Below are 19,350 nucleotides of genomic sequence, written 5' to 3' on the forward strand. Positions count from 1 at the left end.
ACGCTGCCATACACACACTGTTACGCTGCCATACACACACTGTTACGCAGACATACACACACTGTTACGCAGACATACACACACTGTTACGCTGCCATACACACACTGTTACGCTGCCATACACACACTGTTACGCTGACATACACACACTGTTACGCTGACATACACACACTGTTAGGCTGACATACACACACTGTTACGCTGACATACACACACTGTTACGCTGACATACACACACTGTTACGCTGCCATACACACACTGTTACGCTGACATACACACACTGTTACGCTGACATACACACACTGTTAGGCTGCCATACACACACTGTTACTGTTATGCTGCCATACACACACTGTTACGCTGTACGCTGCCATACACACACTGTTAGGCTGCCATACACACACTGTTACGCTGCCATACACACACTATTACGCTGACATACACACACTGTTACGCTGACATACACACACTGTTACGCTGACATACACACACTGTTACGCTGACATACACACACTGTTACGCTGACATACACACACTGTTAGGCTGCCATACACACACTGTTACTGTTATGCTGCCATACACACACTGTTACGCTGTACGCTGCCATACACACACTGTTAGGCTGCCATACACACACTGTTACGCTGCCATACACACACTGTTACGCTGCCATACACACACTGTTACGCTGCCATACACACACTGCTACGCTGCCATACACACACTGTTAGGCTGCCATACACACACTGTTAGGCTGCCATACACACACTGTTAGGCTGCCATACACACACTGTTAGGCTGCCATACACACACTGTTACGCTGTACGCTGCCATACACACACTGTTATGCTGCCATACACACACTGTTATGCTGCCATACACACACTGTTACGCTGCCATACACACACTGTTACGCTGCCATACACACACTGTTACGCTGCCATACACACACTGTTACGCTGCCATACACACACTGTTACGCTGCCATACACACACTGCTACGCTGCCATACACACACTGTTACGCTGACATACACACACTGTTACGCTGACATACACACACTGTTACGCTGACATACACACACTGTTACGCTGACATACACACTGCTATGCTGCCATACACACACTGTTACGCTGACATACACACACTGTTAGGCTGCCATGCACACACTGTTACGCTGCCATACACACACTGTTACGCTGCCATACACACACTGTTACGCTGCCATACACACACTGTTACGCTGCCATACACACACTGTTACGCTGCCATACACACACTGTTACGCTGCCATACACACACTGTTACGCTGCCATACACACACTGTTACGCTGCCATACACACACTGCTATGCTGCCATACACACACTGTTACGCTGCCATACACACACTGTTACGCAGCCATACACACACTGTTACGCTGCCATACACACACTGCTATGCTGCCATACACACACTGTTACGCTGCCATACACACACTGTTACGCTGCCATACACACACTGCTATGCTGCCATACACACACTGTTACGCTGCCATACACACACTGTTACGCTGCCATACACACACTGTTAGGCTGCCATACACACACTGTTACGCTGCCATACACACACTGTTACGCTGCCATACACACACTGTTACGCTGCCATACACACACTGTTACGCTGCCATACACACACTGTTACGCTGCCATACACACACTGTTACGCTGCCATACACACACTGCTATGCTGACATACACACACTGTTACGCTGCCATACACACACTGTTACGCTGCCATACACACACTGTTACGCTGCCATACACACACTGTTACGCTGTACGCTGCCATACACACACTGTTATGCTGCCATACACACACTGTTACGCTGCCATACACACACTGTTACGCTGCCATACACACACTGTTACGCTGCCATACACACACTGTTACGCTGCCATACACACACTGTTACGCTGCCATACACACACTGGGCTTGATTCACAAAAGAGTGCTAACTCTTAGCACGGGCGTTTTCCTGCAAATTTTTGCATTGCACGCGATCGCGAATTTCCACGCTAAACGATAACGTTTCCGCGTGCAGCGAAACCGATATTGTTTTCGCGCAAAAAAATGCGTTTGCGCGTTAAAACGTTATCGTTTCGCGCAAAAATTCACGTGAAAACGGCCGTGCTAACAGTTAGCACTCTTTTGTGAATCAAGCCCACTGTTACGCTGCCATACACACACTGTTACGCTGCCATACACACACTGTTACGCTGCCATACACACACTGTTACGCTGCCATACACACACTGTTACGCTGCCATACACACACTGTTATGGAGGTCACAATGTTCTTCCAATGAACAAAAAGAAGCAGTACTGTACAGTGTCATGTTGCCCACACATATTTTACTTTTGATGGTTCAATGGCACTTTTGATTTCATAAAAATACTGCATTTATGTAAAATCACACATGTTACAAAACCTCAAGTCATTGTAGTTATATTTTGTTTAAATGTTACAAGTTTATTGAATAGGAAAACTAGAAAATTTGGATCAAGTTTAACTGCATAGACCAATTGAAAGGGAACTCAAGGTGAGAGGGATATGGAGACTGACATGTTTATTTCATTTTAAATTCTGCACATTGCCTGGCTGTCCTGCTGATCTTCTGCCTCTAAAGCCGCATCTACACGAGTAGATGCGGCCGCGATGCTCCTTATCAATCGAGCCGCTGATGCGGCTCGATTGATAAGATCCGACAGGACGGATCTCCGCACCGCCGATTCCCTGCTTTATCCCCGCGAGGGGACAATGGCAGGGAATCGTGCGGGAGATAAGCGGCGCCGGCGGGGACGAGCGTGGAATCAAATGCGGCGCGGCGAGCGGGGACGCGGCAGGCACGCGGAAGAGGCGATCCAGCGGCTAATCGAGCCGTCGGATCGCTGCAATGTCCCATGGTGTAGATGGGGCTTTATACTTTAAGCCATAGACCCTGAACAAGTAAGTAGAACAGACGTCTATGACAAATCTGACAAGATTAGCTGCATGCTTGTTTCAGGTGTGTGATTTAGACCCTACTGTAGGCCCTTTCCCACTAGCTAACGCGTGCTGTTTTGTGCGCGCGCTACGACGCATGGAAAGATGACGGGAAGTTGCACATGCATCAGCGGCGCTAATTCTAATTCACCCAATGGGAAATTGCTTGCATCGTGTGACTAATTGTTCCAGGAGCTGTTACAACACACTGGAACGCTTTAACCACCTTACGACCGCCTAACGCCAATTGGCGGTTGCAAGATGGCTCCCACAGGACCGGGTATCACCAACTGGCGTTAAGCCCTGGGGGAGTGGTTTGCAGGGGATCGCGTGCGCTGAAGCGCGCACATCCCCGTTTGAGTGACGGAGCTCCGCTAACTGTCTAACTGCTCCGTCTAACTGCTATGATCACTTTCACACGTATATTTTAAAAAGCCATGTGTCTGCTGTAGGTGGTCCTGTACTCACCACATGCGACAGACCAGTACACCTGAGAGTCCGGCGTTTGGTGCAGAATCCTAAATGGAGCTACTTTAGCAGTGGAATCTAAGACGGCATCAAGTGTTCCCACCAGAAGACCTATGTAGAGGAGTCAAATGCAGACTGTTAATAAGCAACACATTGTTTTCCAAACATTCTGCAACCAGATTTTTCATACAGTAATGAAATGTGTGCTCTCCCACAAATATCCCACAAGCCCGCAGTACAAAAGATGTGCTGCTGGGAAGCTGGCTTGCCATCCATCTATGCCTGCCAACTATCTCTACAGCCTACTGTTTCTGCAGCTCAGTAGACACAACACATGCCGGTGTGTATCTCAACTAAGTACCAATCACCCAAACGAACAGCTAAAACAAAAACACACTACTTGCCAAATGGGAAGATCAAATGCCACAGTCCCACATGTCACACACATGACTTGGGCATATTCAGTGTCACAGTAACAAAGAACACGGACTACTATACTGAGTGTCCCAAGAACAGCCTGTACAGGATATCTTTTATTCAATTGTAGCTGGTACACAAATAATCCAGCATAACATACAATGAAATTCAATTATCTAAATTGTGATTATATAAACAACACCAGGCAGTAACATCTGCCAAGCCATTACAAATGTGTCAGATTAGAACATCAATCTAAAGTCCATTTATTTCAGTAATTCAACTTAAAAGGTGAAGCTAATATGTGAAATAGACTCATTACATGCAAAGCAAGATAGTTAAGCCTTTATTTATTATAAAATCTCAGTCCATTAGAATATTGTGAAAATGTTCAATTATCTCAGAATCAGAAACATTTATTCGCCAAGTACGCCAAATGACATACCTGGAATTGTTTTTGGTAACAGTGTTCTCCCCAGGCTCTTTTAGCCGGGTGCTCCACCCAGCTAGTTTTGGTGAGCACCCAGCTGTCACCGGCTCACCTCCTCCTATGCTGTAAGCAGAGTTACGCACAGAAGCACTGGTCCTGCATTCTCTCATATTGCCCCACCCGGCTACTTTTTCATGCCACCCGGCTACTTTTTCATGCCACCCGGCTGGAAAAAAATTCTCTGGAGAACACTTATGGCAATGGCAGTTTCACACAGACACACATAGGGCTCTATGCACAAAGCATTACAGCATTCGGTAATGCTGAAAACCACTGATTTTACAGATTACCTCCCAAATTACAATTCACTAAACTGATTACTGCACAGAAAATTAATATCACTGACTAGTGTGGTAAATTACTGACTTCTACGGTAACTGCCTCAAGAAATGTCAAGAAATTGCAATTCACAAAAATTTCCACATTTGGTTTACTGGGCAAAAGTGTTCAGTATTTTTCTCCAGCTCACAGCAGCCGATAACTCGCTCTCTCCATGCTGTCTCTGACTAACTTAAGGTGGCCAGTAATGATCCAATTTCTAGCAAAAAATCATTCGAGCAATCAGAAATTCTGATCTGAAGAAAAATCGTTCACTACACCATTAACAAACCAATCTTTGGTTCCTATCTATCACAACCAACAAGAAAATCCAAATTTTGGTTTGATAAAAATCCAATCGAACGACTATTTTTATAATCGTTTGTAATCGATTGTGCCCATCAACGGAGATTATTTCTAACCAATCCGATCAGAATTTCTGATCGATCAAACGAGTTTACGCTAGAAATTTGACCGTTAGTGGCCACCTTTACTTGACAGACAGCCAATAGGGAGAGCCAGGAAGCCAATAGAGAGAGCCACAGAGCCTGCTTCTCACTCTGATTTGATGCGATGCGCTATCCGGTGGGTCTTTCACTGTATCAGAGAAGAGGAAGGTGATATTTTAAGGGCTTTTCTGCATCCCTTTAGATGTGTAAATATGTATTCTGGCATATTATTATTATTATTTAGTATTTATATAGCGCCGACATCTTATGCAGCGCTGTACAGTATATATATTCAGAGCCGGCCTTTGGGGGGGGGGGGGGGCAAGTGGGGCGGCCGCCCCAGGCCCCGCGCTTGAGGAGGCCCCGCGCACCGCCATTCAGAGCCGGCCTAATTTAATATTTATTGCGGGCTGCGGCGGCAGCAGCCGCCTATCGCACTGACCTGATGCGCTTCCTTCCTGTATAGGCTGGAGCGCATCGGCATTTCCTCCTCTGCCCGGCTGCTGGGTGCGCTCCGCTCTGCGAGTGACGTCACGAATGACGTCATATGCATGCGCAGAGAGAGAGCGCTCCCCGTGGAAGCCGCAGCCCGACCTAGAGCCGACCAGGACTGAGAGTCTAAGACTCACTGAGCGAGCCACTGTCTGCAGCAGCCGCCGGACGTATTGCAGAGCAGAGGCCAGGGGACTCAGCTGAGGCACAGCAGATACTGTCCGGTACTAGGTAGGATTATTTGAGGGGTACATGATTTGGGCGGGGCACTGGGGCTGGCTGGGGGAGCATTATTGTTATTAGCTATGCACTGGGCACTATTTATACTAGCTAGCTATATACTGGGCACTATACTAGCTATATACCGGGCACTATACTAGCTATATACCTGGCACTATACTAGCTATATACCGGGCACTGTACTAGCTATATACCGAGCACTGTACTAGCTATATACCGGGCACTGTACTAGTTATATACCGGGCACTGTACTAGCTATATACTGGGCGCTGTACTAGCTATATACTGGGCGCTATACTAGCTATATACTAGGCGCTATACTAGCTATATACTGGGCGCTATACTAGCTATATACTGGGCGCTATACTAGCTATATACTAGGCACTGTACTAGCTATGTACTGGGCACGCTATACTAGCTATATACTGGGCGCTATACTAGCTATATACTGGGCGCTATACTAGCTATATACTGGGCGCTGTACTAGCTATATACCGGGCACTGTACTAGCTATATACCGGGCACTATACTAGCTATATACCGGGCACTATACTAGCTATATACCGGGCACTCTACTAGCTATATACCGGGCACTCTACTAGCTATATACTAGGCACTGTACTAGCTATATACTGGGCACTGTCTATACTAGCTATATACTGGGCACTGTCTATACTAGCTATATACTGGGCACTGTCTATACTAGCTATATACTGGGCACTGTCTATACTAGCTATATACTGGGCACTGTCTATACTAGCTATATACTGGGCACTGTCTATACTAGCTATATACTGGGCACTATACTAGCTATATACTAGGCGCTGTACTAGCTATATACTGGGCGCTGTACTAGCTATATACTAGGCGCTGTACTAGCTATATACTGGGCGCTATACTAGCTATATACTGGGCGCTATACTAGCTATATACTGGGCGCTATACTAGCTATATACTGGGCGCTATACTAGCCATATACTGGGCGCTATACTAGCCATATACTGGGCGCTATACTAGCCATATACTGGGCGCTATACTAGCTATATACCGGGCACTATACTAGCTATATACCGGGCACTATACTAGCTATATACCGGACACTCTACTAGCTATATACCGGGCACTCTACTAGCTATATACTAGGCACTGTACTAGCTATATACCGGGCACTCTACTAGCTATATACTGGGCACTGTCTATACTAGCTATATACTGGGCACTGTCTATACTAGCTATATACTGGGCACTGTCTATACTAGCTATATACTGGGCACTGTCTATACTAGCTATATACTGGGCACTGTCTATACTAGCTATATACTGGGCACTGTCTATACTAGCTATATACTGGGCACTGTCTATACTAGCTATATACTGGGCACTGTCTATACTAGCTATATACTGGGCACTGTCTATACTAGCTATATACTGGGCACTATACTAGCTATATACTGGGCACTATACTAGCTATATACTGGGCACTATACTAGCTATATACTAGGCGCTGTACTAGCTATATACTGGGCGCTGTACTAGCTATATACTGGGCGCTGTACTAGCTATATACTAGGCGCTGTACTAGCTATATACTAGGCGCTGTACTAGCTATATACTGGGCGCTATACTAGCTATATACTGGGCGCTATACTAGCTATATACTGGGCGCTATACTAGCTATATACTGGGCGCTGTACTAGCTATATATTGGGCGCTATACTAGCTATATACCGGGCACTATACTAGCTATATACTGGGCGCTGTACTAGCTATATACTGGGCGCTGTACTAGCTATATACTGGGCGCTGTACTAGCTATATACTGGGCGCTGTACTAGCTATATACTGGGCGCTGTACTAGCTATATACTGGGTGCTGTACTAGCTATATACTGGGCGCTGTACTAGCTATATACTGGGCACTATATTAGCTATATACTAGGCACTGTACTAGCTATTTACTGGGCGCTGTACTAGCTATGTACTGGGCACGCTATACTAGCTATATACTGGGCGCTATACTAGCTATATACTGGGCGCTATACTAGCTATATACTGGGCGCTGTACTAGCTATATACTGGGCACTATACTAGCTATATACTAGGCACTATACTAGCTATATACTGGGCACTATACTAGCTATATACTAGGCACTGTACTAGCTATATACTGGGCGCTATACTAGCTATATACTAGGCACTATACTAGCTATATACTGGGCGCTATACTAGCTATATATTGGGCGCTATACTAGCTATATACTGGGCGCTATACTAGCTATATACTGGGCGCTATACTAGCTATATACTGGGCGCTATACTAGCTATATACTGGGCGCTATACTAGCTATATACTAGGCACTATACTAGCTATATACTAGGCACTATACTAGCTATATACTGGGCGCTATACTAGCTATATACTGGGCGCTATACTAGCTATATACTAGGCACTGTACTAGCTATATACTGGGCGCTATACTAGCTATATACTAGGCACTATACTAGCTATATACTGGGCGCTATACTAGCTATATATTGGGCGCTATACTAGCTATATACTGGGCGCTATACTAGCTATATACTGGGCGCTATACTAGCTATATACTGGGCGCTATACTAGCTATATACTGGGCGCTATACTAGCTATATACTGGGCGCTATACTAGCTATATACTGGGCGCTGTACTAGCTATATAGAATAATTAAAATATGTAATGTAATCAAATAGCGAATGGTAGTACCATTGTTTTTTATATTGGTTGGCTTAGTGGCCTTTACCAAACGTAATTGTTTTCAAACAATAATAGTAAGGCGTACTGCATTAAAGGCGGACAAGCCCATGAACGTGGCGATACGGTATATGGCCTACACTTATGGCTCTAGGCCCCGCATGTGACACTCGCCCCAGGCCCCGCATACTCTAAGGCCGCCTCTGTATATATTGTCTTGTCACTAACTCATATAGAAGAGCTCCCCCTGGTGGCTGCAGAACATCTAAAGGGACCTCCGCGTCCCACGCACAGCTCCCCGCCTGCCAGCTGCTCTGCCACATGGCTGGTAAGTGACACTCACCAAGCAGGGCTTAGAGAATTGAGGCATGTTTGTTTGGTAAATTACTACTACTGCCTCATGCGGAAAAACTAGTGAATTTGGAAAAAAAAAGTGTAAAATATCGAATGAGGTATTTTACCGACCAAAATTATTTTACTGAACTGCCCTTTGTGAATAGAGCCCACAGAGTAGACAGCATGAGCAATGATGAAACAAGCATAAGAAGCCTACATTCAGAACAAGGGGTTCAGAAATAGACTACAATAGCTAGGGTATGGGGCCAGTGCTGCACTGTGTGGAGGTTTGGGGTGGGTGACCTGAGAAGGATAATACAGTCCAGGGACTAGCATGACCTGCCATGTGGGGCTCGAGTTCAGTTGTAGTACAGCATAAGGCAAGAATACAATACAATAATACAATAACATTTGTAAAGCGCTTTTCTCCCATATGACTCAAAGAATGTACTCCTGTGACTGGTGGTTCTGGAGGGGATGGCTCTGAAACGGCTCCCCAATGGGAGGAGCTTGAATAAGTGATTGCCTGGGTGGGAGGGGGTCTTACGAGATCTTGGTGGCACTCGTCCTCATTCTGGCAGTGTGGAGGAGGTCTAGTGGTGGCAGGGCAATTCTAGGCCCAAAGTGTCCGATTCTAAACAGCTAATTAATCCGAAACACATGCAAACGGTTCCTATTTCATGTATTAGTGAAATAAATGGACTTTTGTACGATATTCTTATTTTTCAAGTTTCACCTGTATGCCAAGCCATTACAAATGGGTCAGATGAGTGTGTCAGGTTACATAGGTGTGCAGAAAGAGCAATAATGTTTTCCTGCTTTGTGCAACATTTCATGCAGCAACACATGACTGTCTGGGCAGTTCATACTCCAAACAGCAACTCCCCTGGTTACAAACAAGTAGAATTTGAGCTTACTAACTTTCAGCTGTGGACGTTTAGGCTACTTACACACCAAGACGTTGCGTTTTAGGGGACATTATGGTCGCATAACGTGCCCCTAACGCAACGCATGCTGGTGTTGAAGTTGGACGTCAGATTGAGCTGCGTTATGCGGCTCTCAAAGCAGCCGCTCCAGGTTAGTGATAGGAAGTCCGGATCTTTTTAAGGATTCGGATCATTTGAATCGGATCATTGAAAAGATCCGGATCTTTGAACCGAATCATTTGAATAATTTTACTAGGGAAGCAGACTGGGTGAAGTGACTAGCAGGACAGGACTTTCCCTGCACTGTACATTCTGTATGTTCCTGTTTCTTCCAGACAGACATCCACTGTGAACCGAATCTTTCATTGCGATGATCCGGATGATTCGACTCACAAAAAAGATCCGGATCAAATGAACAATTCGTTCATAATCCGGACAACACTACAGTCCTACCACAGTCTCTGCAGTGCAGTGAATATCAATTAGCCATGTGGCTGGCCACAGATGAGGAGGGGAGACCTCCTCCTCCAGCATTACTGAGCATGTGCAAACAGTCTAACGTGGCTTAGCCCAGTACAACGTACAGCATGCAGCACTTTGTTTAAACGTGCTGCGTTACTATATAACGCAACATGTGCACTGTGAACAGCACAATTGATTTTACAGTGCTGTGAGTTAGGCTGCGTTACTGGCTGCTGTAACGTGGGACTTTAACGTCCCACTGTGAAACCAGCCTTATAGTTCCAAACTTAAAAGTAAAGATCATTTTATAGACAAAGTGATTCAAAAAAATATGCCTAGTAAGGGAACAGTGAGTACAGATGTGATGAGCAATGATCAGACAGGCAGCATCAGTCTATGTTTGTGGCAATTAATTAAATCCCCCTTTAAATATTTGTACAAAACCAGTAATCACTATGAGGTCTGGGATCCACTACAAAGTGCAAAGCGCTATCGCAATCGCTAGCAATTTGTGGTAACGCTTTGCAAGTGATTTTGGGAGCGATTCCCCTGCTACTATACAATACATTTGAATGGAAAGGCTCCCAAAATTCTGTACTGCGATTGCCTAATTACAATCGCTCTAGTGAAATCTGTCCCATCCATTTACATTAGCAGAGCATTTAGGGAAATCGCTAGTGATTGATAGCGATCCCTAAATGCTCTAAAAACGCTCTACTGTGTCCCAGTCCTAAGGCACAGTGTATTCATTTTTTAACTGAACATATTTTTCTTCCAAAGAATGAGGGTGGGATTAATGTCTTTACAGAAATGAAAGCAAATGTTTTGAAATGACAGGTTTAGTGACAAGGACTGCAGTCTATAAACAATTTACAAGCCCTCCCGGCAGCAAAGTACATCTTAGCACATTTTAGGATATTTTATATTACATGGTGTGCTAGCAACAAAATAAAGCAAAGGTGGTGGTGGCAAGATTAATACAGTGATGTAATTTCTACATGGGTTTTCTTTTACAACGAAATAAACAATACATAAAATAAAAATAACAATAATATACATGATAAAATGGTATAGAGATACAATTGTATAGAAGAATGGTAGTCTTGCTGTACTTTCTATAGTACTGAGCCATGGATGGCGCTGCAGCAAACTGTAAACCTTTCAAACAACACCAACTTACAGTCTAGTGTTTGCCCCAGCTTTACTTTTAATTCTGAGGACCATTAATAATTATTAAAGTGTAACTGTCGGGCATAAAATCAAAAATCAGTTCTTTATTTTTATCTGGTAAACAAGTAATAAGGATGCTAACCAGGCAATCCAAAACTTAAAATCTCTATTACTTTTCTTGTTTATAAATGATCATTCCCCAGTTTACCTGACTCTTATTTGGTACGTTGCCGCAAAAAGGAAGTTGCAGGGCATGCTGGGTTGTCCTTTTATGCTATTGTGCAATAGTTAAATCTGAGGGGAAATAAAGAAGCAAAAAAAAAAGACAACCCAGCATGCCCTGCAACTTCCTTTGTGCGGCAACGTACAAAATAAGAGTCAGGTAAACTGGGGAATAATCATTTATAAACAAGAAAAGTAATAGAGATTTTAACTTTTGGATTGCCTGGTTAGCATCCTTATTACTTGTTTACCAGATAAAAATAAAGAATTGATTTTTGATTTTATGCTCGACAGTTACACTTTAAGCACAAGTCAACTATCCACATCTCCAGACATACATGCAAAGACCACAAAACAACACTAGAACAATATTTAACACTTAGAAAAATTAGAATCAAAGATCAAAATTAGAAATGCAATAATTCAGAGATGGCATATATACTATAAATATTTGTAATAGTTAAAGGGAAATTCCAGTTTTGTTGAAAAAAATGAAACACACACACACACACACACACACACACACACACACACTATACAGTGTTTATAAACTGGCAACCAAGAGCGTCAGACAGGGAACACACTTATTAGAATCACATGCATTTTGACGGACAGCAGAAAGCCAGAAAATGCATTTGTTGTAAGTGTATGGACTGCAAAAAATTGCATTGGGGTATGCGTCACAATGCAATTTTCTGTGCGTTTTAAAAACAAAACACACAGCAATTTCCTATTGATCCCCGCTTACTGTGTGTAAATTGCATGCGACTTGCATACAATGCTTTCATGTGGAGTCGCAAAGGTATGCATTTTTGTAAAACTAGATCTAGTATAATAGATCTAATAGATTTTTTCTCTCTTTTTGAAAAGGCATATTAATAAAAAAAAACGCATGAGAAAACACAAATTCAAAAATGTAAACACAGAGAAAAACCACAGAAACACACATGCCAGAAAATGCACGTTTTCCCACATGGCTTTCCGCATGGACAAGTGTTCTCCTAGCCTCAAAGTTTACTGCAAGTCATTGGACTAGTGTTGAAAATAAAGCCTTCTGCTTTGTGCAACTAATTACTCTAGCCAGCAAGTTGAAACTTCCAATCTTTTGGCATCAGTAGACAAGACGCAGAGCATTTATATATTGACGCAGGACGTGTTTGACGGCTGGAAGGCGAAGATCAATTCGCATTGCCGGGGGCAGACTTTCAGTCGGACAAAAACGAAACTAAGGCCCGGTTCACATTAGCGGTGGCCATCCGGAATCGCCGTGCCGGAGCCGGACCGCTTACAGAACGGACGGAACGGACGCACGGCATAGCAATGAAAGCCTATGCGTCCGTTCACATGCGTCCATTCTGCCGGACCGGAGCCGGACCGGATCCGGGCCGGATCCGGACTCCGGCGTCCGTTCCAACATGCGCTATTTTTTGGTCCGGCTCCTCCGGCAGCCGTATCCGGGGCGGAGCCGGACTGCACCATCCGGCACATACAAAGCAATGAGAGCCGGAGAGCGCACAACACATTGGCTACAAAAACCGGACGTTCTACCCCACTTCCTATGCATTTTGGATGGGGACCACATGGGCCCAGCGTTCAAAGAGTGGGGCAGCAGCGATTTCATGCTGGAGCTCTTTTTGGCAGCAACATGTCTGATATGTCTGACAAGGAGGCGAACAACAGGAAGGAGAGAATTCCCAGGTTTACGAGTAAAAAATGCCTGGATCCATGGTCCCAACTGCAGTCTCTGTATCCACGGATGGTCTCCACACGTCCACTTGTCTCCAACAATGACCCCAGACCCTTCTGCTGACCTCCCAGACCCCAGGTATTTACAGGATGTGTATCTCCTTAAGAAACTGGATCCGGACCGCAACCGTGTTCACACCGCACGGAAACCGGATGCAAACGGACCGGATCCGGACCGGATCCGGATAGGAACCGTACGGATCAGGTCCGGTCCGGATACAGTGCGGTCCGGACATCCGGTGCGGTTTTTACTAAACCGCAAGTGTGAACGGGGCCTTACCCTCGGCAGGGACTGGAGGACACTCGTGAACCAGCGACGGCACAGGACTGCTGCAGGGGGCTTCGGGAAGCCCCAGGTAAGTGAAACTTTGTTTATTTTACAAGGTTAAAGCGGATCAGAGATGAAAAAGTAACTAGAACAAGTAACTTGTCTATATATCTTATCTAAAGTTTAGATAGTTTACACAGAAAATCTAGCTGCAAACAGCTTTAATAGAATATGATTATTTAATCCTGTGATACAATGACAGCAGCCATGTTGTTTGTAAACATTACACCGAGGTAGGCTTATCTGCATCTTGAGCAAAAAAACCTAATCCCCCCTCCTCCTCCCCTCTGCCTCTGAAATCAATGGTTAGTAATACCTCCCCCTCCTCCTGCCCAGACTGAGCTCCCATGAGCCCTTGCTACTGTCTGAAAGTGCCTTGGCTCCCTGAAAACCTGTGGGCGTGGCTTGTTTAGTTTATAGGGAATTAGAGTATTAAAACAAAAAAGTATTTGGCTTGAGGAATGCCCTATAAACAATAGGAAAGGAACACAATTATGCAATGTGTAAAAGTTCATCTCGGATCCACTTTAAGGTTTACTTTAAGGAGCTCTCCACAGGGCGACATGATCATTAGAGAGCCTTGCCTTAAAGGGACACTGTAGGGGGGTCAGGGGAAAATGAGTTGAAGTTACCCAGGGCTTCTGCGCCTGTATTGCCATGTCCTCGCTCCCACTGATGTAACCAGAAGCGTACTGCACAAGCACAGACCATACTGGGCCTGCACAGTATGCTCCTGGTGCCATCAGTGGGAGTGAGGACACGGCAACGCAGGCGCAGTGGTTTTCAGACTATAAAGTCTGAAATTCCAGAAGTGAACCAGAGGCGGGGCCAGAGCATCAGTGAGTGGCTGCGCGGGCACAGGATATCTGTGGGGGACCATTAGAAGCCCTGGGTAACTTGAACTCATTTTCCCCTGACCCCCCTACAGTGTCTCTTTAACTGTTTTACGTATTGGCTTGAGCCGGGATTCAAACCCCGGTCAAGGCTCAAATCCCACATCAAAGGCAACAATACAGAGAGTACTGTTGTCAAGGCTACAAAGAAGTGCAATCTGAGCTTCATGTTAGTTATATATTTTTTTAGCTGGCTGCAAATTGAGAAATCATTTTTAATAACATCAAGTTAGAAAACGCCTAGGGAAGCGTCCTTCTATATTTATGGCAATTATATTTATGGCAAAGATGGAATTTCCCTTTAAATAATACATTTAAAAAACATAAAGATAAGTTAATTAGCTATCCCCCTAAAAACAATTGGCACTAGACTACGATGGGCATTGAACCACGGTCGGAATTAGATTGTGAGCCCCTCCGAGAGACAGTTAATGACAAGAATATTACTGTGTAAAGTGCTGCAGAAGATGTTAGTGCTATATAAATACTAAATAATAATAATAATTAATAATACAAATTTATAATTAATACCTAAAAGGACATCTGAGGAGCAGAGAGCATAGGGACAGTTGGGACGTATGCACAGATGTGAATAAATGAGGGACATCAAGACAAATAGAACAAGAGGGCATTTCTTTCTAAAGATCATTCAGGTGATCTGCAGCTGGGGATCTGATCCATGATCTGCACTGTCCATGAACCACGTCAGCAGCAGCAGGCAGAGCTGTGCAGTGTGGGGATGCCAGCTGCTGGGATGCCAGGCGTGCATGCAAAGGACACATGGATGGAACTCATCATATGTACCTGTCAGCCCCCCTCCTTCCTCTCCATAGCCCCTTCTCCTCTGCAGCACGAAGTAAGGGTTAGAGATCTCGGTCACCCACAGCTTCAGGGCATTCTTCAGCAGCACCTCCTCTGGCCTCAGCCACATCTTGTCTATACGTAGCAGCAGCAACTAGTTCCTAGCCAGCACGCAGCCCGGTGACGTCAAGCCCATGTGACCAGGCGTGACGTGACTGCAGACCGTCCTCTTCATTCCAGAATCTAGAGAGGAAGAGAACAGGACATTTGTACACACAGTGCATCCAGTGCGTGCTGAGCATTGTGTGCAGCGTTCACATGTTGATGGATAGGGGATAGGGATAGCTGCTCAGAGAACGCACAGGGAGCAGAGGGTTCACCACCCGCTGTCACCAACCGGCCACCAACTGAGGACATCCCCAGCAGCCAGGCTGAGGAAGTAACATTGGATGATTACATCGACTTCCACACTTGCCTAAAATCGAAACTTTTTTTTTTTTATTTGAGCTAGAAATCAATCGTATTTCCCGATTTTATTCGATAAGTGTGCCCATACACGGTACAATTAAAATGTTCGATTCTCCCACTTATTCGATTAAAACAATCAAATTGAATGAAATTCAAAAATACTTTTTTTTCAATCAAGAAAAATTGAAAAAAAAAATTCCAGCATTCCGGATCGATAAAAATCGAAAAAACAGGAAATCCGATCAGATATTTCAGTCAAATGTAAAAAAAGCTTTACATTTTTTTCAGGAGATCCGATCATGTTTATCTAATTGCCATAAAATCAGATCATTTTATTGTTTTGTGTGTAGCCACCTTAAGGCTTTGTTCACCTCTAAAATCGAAATCGCTTACAGCAGAGGTTTTCAATGTTTTGTGCGATTTTTTTTTTACCCTCCCGGCGCTTACCGGGGGGCTTAGATTTTGTATAAAGCGTTTTTCTATGCGCTTTTGCAGAGCAGTTCTGTTTATTTACTTCCGGACGTCAGTCAGGAAGTGAACTCTTTCACCTGGAAATAAATAAATACAAAGTATTTATTCATGAAATCGCTACACAAATCGCTTTTTCAAGCGCTTTGCGATTTCCCTATACCTTCAATTGAGGCAAATCGCCCCAAAAATGTTACAGGCATCGCTTTGGTGAGCGGATCAAAATCGAACCGCTCAGATGTGAACACTCTCATAGGGAATCATTGCAGAAGTGCTTTTAGGGCGTTTTTGAAAATCGCTAGCGTTTAAAAAAGGCGAAAACGCCCTAGGTGTGAACAAGCCCTAATGGGGCCCATACATGGTACAATTTTTTTCATCCAATCTTACCATTTTTATATAGTATAAGGGTAAATTAAGTGAATATACTGAAAGGATAATTTAAAGGGATACTAAAAAAAAATGACTTTTACTCACCTGGGGCTCCCCTCAGCCCCCTGCAGCTGAACGGTGCCCTCGCCGTGTCCCTCCGATGCGCCTGGTGTCGCCAGCGGCCACTTCCGGTTTGGCCGTCACTGGCCGACAGGCTGGGAACGCGGCTGATTATCCGCGTCCCCGGCCGCAATAGCGCCCTCTATAATGCTATTGCGACCAGGGACGCGGATAAACAGCCGCGTTCCCAGCCTGTCGGCCGGTGACGGCCAAACCGGAAGTGGCCGCCGGCGACACCAGGCGCATCGGAGGGACACGGCGAGGGCACCGTTCAGCTGCAGGGGGCTGAGGGGAGCCCGAGGTGAGTAAAAGTCTTTTTTTTTGTAGACTCAAGGTTTCCTTTAAGCAGTTTCCTTATATTACATAGAAATGGTAAGATTGGATGAAAAAAATTGTACTATGTATAGGCACCATAAGAGTCTATCAGGAGTACTGGATTTTTCTGATCAATTTTTATGAAAATTGAAAGGTGTGTGGTAGATTATCAATTTCCTTTTACTTCCAAGCAATTTTCTCAGAGTTTTCAATAATTTTTTTCATAATTGGGTAAAAATTGGCCACGTGTGTGGTACATTGGTCAGATTTTGAAATGTTACATTCAGGGCTGTGGAGTCGGTACAAAAATCTTCTAACTCCGACTCCTAAGTTTCTGAAACCACGATTCCGACTCCAACTCTGACTCCGGGTACCCAAAATGGCTCAGACTCCTTGACTCCGACTCCTTAGTCTAATACTTAAAGAGACACTGAAGCGAGACTAAATCTCGCTTCAGCTCTCATATATAGCAGGGGCACGTGTGCCCCTGCTAAAACGCCGCTATCCCGCGGCTAAACGGGGGTCCCTTCACCCCCAACCCACCCCCCGCAAAAGATGGTCGGCAAGTTGGTCGTAGAAATATTCTTCCTGGAGGCAGGGCTAACGGCTGCAGCCCTGCCTCCAGTCGCGTCTATCAGACGCGCATCGCCGCCTCTCCCCCGCCCCTCTCAGTGAAGGAAGACTGAGAGGGGCGGGGGAGAGGCGGAGATACGCGCTGACAGACGCGCGTGGGGCAGGGCTGCGGCTGTTAGCCCTGCCCCAACCAGGAAGCGCTCCCCCGCATTACGGAGGGGGTTTGGGGGGACAGGGACCCCCGTTAAGCCGCGGGATAGCGGCGTTTTAGCAGGGGCACACGTGCCCCTGCTATATATGAGGTCTGAAGCGAGATCTATTCTCGCTTCAGACTCTCTTTAACATGGCTGTGGATTTTGTACAAAAATCATCCGACTCTGGGTGCCCAAAATTGCCCCGACTCCTCAACTCCAACTCCGACTCCACAGCCCTGGTTACATTTAGGCTGGGTACACACATGGCTGTGTGTGAAAGGTCGTGTATGTTTTCTTGTGTGCGTTTTAGTGTGTTCGCGATTTTTTCCGCATGTGCGTTTTTGTACGTAACGTATAAGCGTTTTCCACGCGTTTTTCAATTGCGTTTTACCAGAAAATAATGAAAAATAAATGCATTGAAAAATGCATACAAAACGCATTACATTGCGTTACCACTGACTTTCATTATGTCAGTTTTTGATACGTTTTTGAAACCTATGCAACAAAACCAGCGATTTTAAAAACGCATCTTTTAAAACTCATAAAAACGCATATGCGTTCGTTATATTGTTTTTTTATGCGGCCCATTGACTTCCATTAGCGGCAAAAATGCTGCGTTTTCTGCAACGCTAGCGTTTCTGCTAAGTGTGTTCCTAGCCAGAAAAATTTATTGCAATTCTTGAATTGAAAAAATTGTATGGTGTGTGGCCACCTTTAGGACCACTGCAGGAAGCGGCATCATTTACTTTAACCACTTCAGCCTTCAGTCGTTTTCACTTTATGCATCCGAGCAATGTTCACCTCCCATTCACTAGCCTATAACTTTATCACTACTTATCGCAATGAACTGATCTATATCTTGTTTTTCCGCCACCAATTAGGCTTTCTTTGGGTGGTACATTTTGCTAAGAGCCACTTTACTGTAAATGCATTTTAACAGGAAGAATAAGAAAAAAACGGGAAAAATTCATTATTTCTCAGTTTTTAGCCATTATAGTTTTAAAATAATACATGCCTCCATAATTAAAACTCACGTATTGTATTTGCCCATATGTCCCGGGTATTACACCGTTAAAATGATGTCCCTATCACAATGTATGGCGACAATATTTTATTTGGAAATAAAGGTGCATTTTTTCCGTTTTGCATCTATCGCTATTTACAAGTTTAAAATAAAAAAAATATAGAAATATTTTATCTTTACATTGATATTTAAAAAGTTTAGACCCTTAGGTAAATATTTACATGGTTTTTTTTTTAATTATTGTAATGTTTTTGGGTTTTTTTTATATATTAAACATTTTATGTGGGTACTTTAGGGAGGGTGGGATG

The 19,350-nt window shown here is 44.5% G+C and overlaps 1 protein-coding gene across 3 annotated transcripts in view; it reads right to left on the minus strand.

Moving 5' to 3' along the window:
- Window positions 1-15,896, minus strand: part of TBC1D8B (TBC1 domain family member 8B) — a 93,018-nt gene extending 77,122 nt beyond the window's left edge. For all 3 annotated transcript variants that reach the window (XR_011023580.1, XM_068251046.1, XM_068251047.1), the window contains exons 1-2: window positions 15,515-15,896; window positions 3,494-3,604 (exon numbers count right to left, since the gene is read on the minus strand). Coding sequence is in view for 2 of the 3 variants with exons in the window: in XM_068251046.1 (XP_068107147.1) it covers window positions 3,494-3,604; window positions 15,515-15,641 (238 nt within the window). In the remaining variant the exon portion in view is untranslated. The remainder of the gene's footprint in view (window positions 1-3,493; window positions 3,605-15,514) is intronic.
- Window positions 15,897-19,350: the final 3,454 nt, after the last annotated feature.

This window comes from Hyperolius riggenbachi, chromosome 8 (assembly GCF_040937935.1).
Source record: "Hyperolius riggenbachi isolate aHypRig1 chromosome 8, aHypRig1.pri, whole genome shotgun sequence".
In the NCBI taxonomy this organism is placed as follows: domain Eukaryota; kingdom Metazoa; phylum Chordata; class Amphibia; order Anura; family Hyperoliidae; genus Hyperolius; species Hyperolius riggenbachi.